The 2054-nt window shown below is 32.9% G+C and overlaps 1 protein-coding gene across 1 annotated transcript; it reads left to right on the top strand.

Annotated features, from left to right (window-relative positions):
* The first annotated feature begins 577 nt into the window (after nucleotides 1–577).
* On the top strand, nucleotides 578–1534 carry LOC102393338 (olfactory receptor 2L2-like). Its single transcript, XM_006070015.3, has one exon. It carries the CDS (start codon nucleotides 578–580, stop codon nucleotides 1532–1534), a length of 957 nt encoding a protein of 318 aa, XP_006070077.3.
* Nucleotides 1535–2054: the final 520 nt, after the last annotated feature.

Here is a 2054-nt window from a genome sequence, read left to right as displayed (position 1 = left end):
TTAATACACTAACCACAGCATTCAGAAACACATTTCTTCTAAGAAAGCAGAAGAAATGATCCTTTAAATGTTACATGACATATGGATTCATTCTAGATTTCACAAAAGATAATTCAACTAATGCTACCTAACTTAAATGTGAAAAAAAAATTCCTTGTCATAAATATTTACTAATAGTGGAATTCTATAGTGCATGCACTTACATTAATTTCCTATGCATATACTTTATTTTTTTAATGACATCATTTTTAATGTTAGTTTAGTTTGTGTAGGTCAGTCAAACATATTTATCCTAATGATGTTGTAATATATATATTTTTAGATTACTTAATAGAAAACACTCTGGAACATTTGGAAAACACTTTGACCAAAAATGTTTGCATCTTCAAATTTTAATTCTGGCTCAAAATATTAAGGTTTTGGTTTTGTAAAATTAATAAAATCAGTTCATTTTTAAGAACTGTAACATTTTAAGTAATACAGAGTCCAATTAAAATAATAACAAAAAATATCATAGTTTTAAACTTAACTCGTTTGCTTTTGTGTCTTCCTTTAGGAAAAATAATATGAATGACCAATGGAAAATTATAATCAAACATCAACTGATTTCATCTTATTGGGGTTGTTCCCCTCATCAAGATTTGGCAAATTTTTTTTCATTCTTATTTTTCTAATTTTCCTAATCGCTGTGTTTGGCAACTTCTTTATGATCCTTCTCATCTTTCTGGATACCCATCTTCACACACCCATGTATTTCCTTCTTAGTCAGCTCTCCTTCATTGACCTAAATTACATCTCCACCATTGTTCCCAAAATGGCCTACAATTTTCTCTTTCCAGACAAGTCTATCTCCTTCATTGGATGTGGGATTCAGAGCTTTTTCTTCTTGACTTTAGGAGGTGCAGAAACATTGCTCTTGATGTTTATGGCTTATGATCGTTATGTAGCCATTTGCTTGCCTCTTCACTATCCCATCAAAATCAGCAGAAAGGTCTGTATGTTGATGATAATAGGATCTTGGATAATGGGCTCTATTAATTCCTGTGCCCATACCACATATGCCTTTCGTATCTCTTATTGCAAATCCAGGGTCATCAATCATTTCTTCTGTGATGTCCCAGCCATGTTGACTCTGGCCTGCATGGACACCTGGATCTATGAATATACCGTGTTTATGAGTACCATCTTCTTCCTTTTATTGCCTTTCATTGGTATTGCATGTTCCTATGGTCGTGTTCTCTTTGCTGTTTATCACATGCACTCAACCAAAGGGAGGAAGAAAGCTTATTCGACCTGCAGCACCCACCTTACTGTGGTGACTTTCTACTATATGCCCTTTGCTTACACTTATCTCCGCCCAAGAGCCTTTCGTACTCCAACCGAGGACAAGGCTCTGGCTGTCTTCTACACTATCTTGACCCCAATGCTCAACCCCGTTATCTATAGCCTGAGAAACAAAGAGGTAATTGGAGCACTGAGAAGATTAATTCATAGATTCTGCTTTGTGAAATTGTCAACAAATATTTCGGCATGAGTACCCACATCTTAGGTATAAACTCATTCATCAATATACAGAAATGTAAATTACTTTATCATTATGTTCAAGGACTATGTTTAATCTGGAGAAGAAGAAAATTATGTCTAGACAAATTTATAATATATATTTGTATATATGCATATGTGTATATATATATATATATGTATATATGTAGTTTCAAGTGTCATTCTTTTTTCTTCAATTTTTCCCCACTGATTTCAAATGCATTTATTTTTTGCTGACATGTTGTAAACCAAATGGTTCTTTGTCATGTGGTAATAAAAATGAAAGCTGTTTAACTGGTCATTCAGTATTACAATTCCACTGTTTCCAAATATTTTCCCAGTATGCTTAACGCATAAATGTAAATGTTTCCTGGATATCTAGATCAAATTAAAATAAGAATTATTTCTGTTATTTTCATAATAGACATAATTTACCAGTAACAGTTACTCTTTTTTTCAATTTATGGAAACTTATGGTTGAACTGGCTTCCCAGGTGGCACTAGTGTTAAAG

The sequence above is a fragment of the Bubalus bubalis genome, chromosome 9 (assembly GCF_019923935.1).
Source record: "Bubalus bubalis isolate 160015118507 breed Murrah chromosome 9, NDDB_SH_1, whole genome shotgun sequence".
NCBI lineage: Eukaryota > Metazoa > Chordata > Mammalia > Artiodactyla > Bovidae > Bubalus > Bubalus bubalis.
The sequence above is the reverse complement of the archived record's forward strand: the minus strand, read 5'-3'. Positions and strand labels throughout refer to the sequence as shown.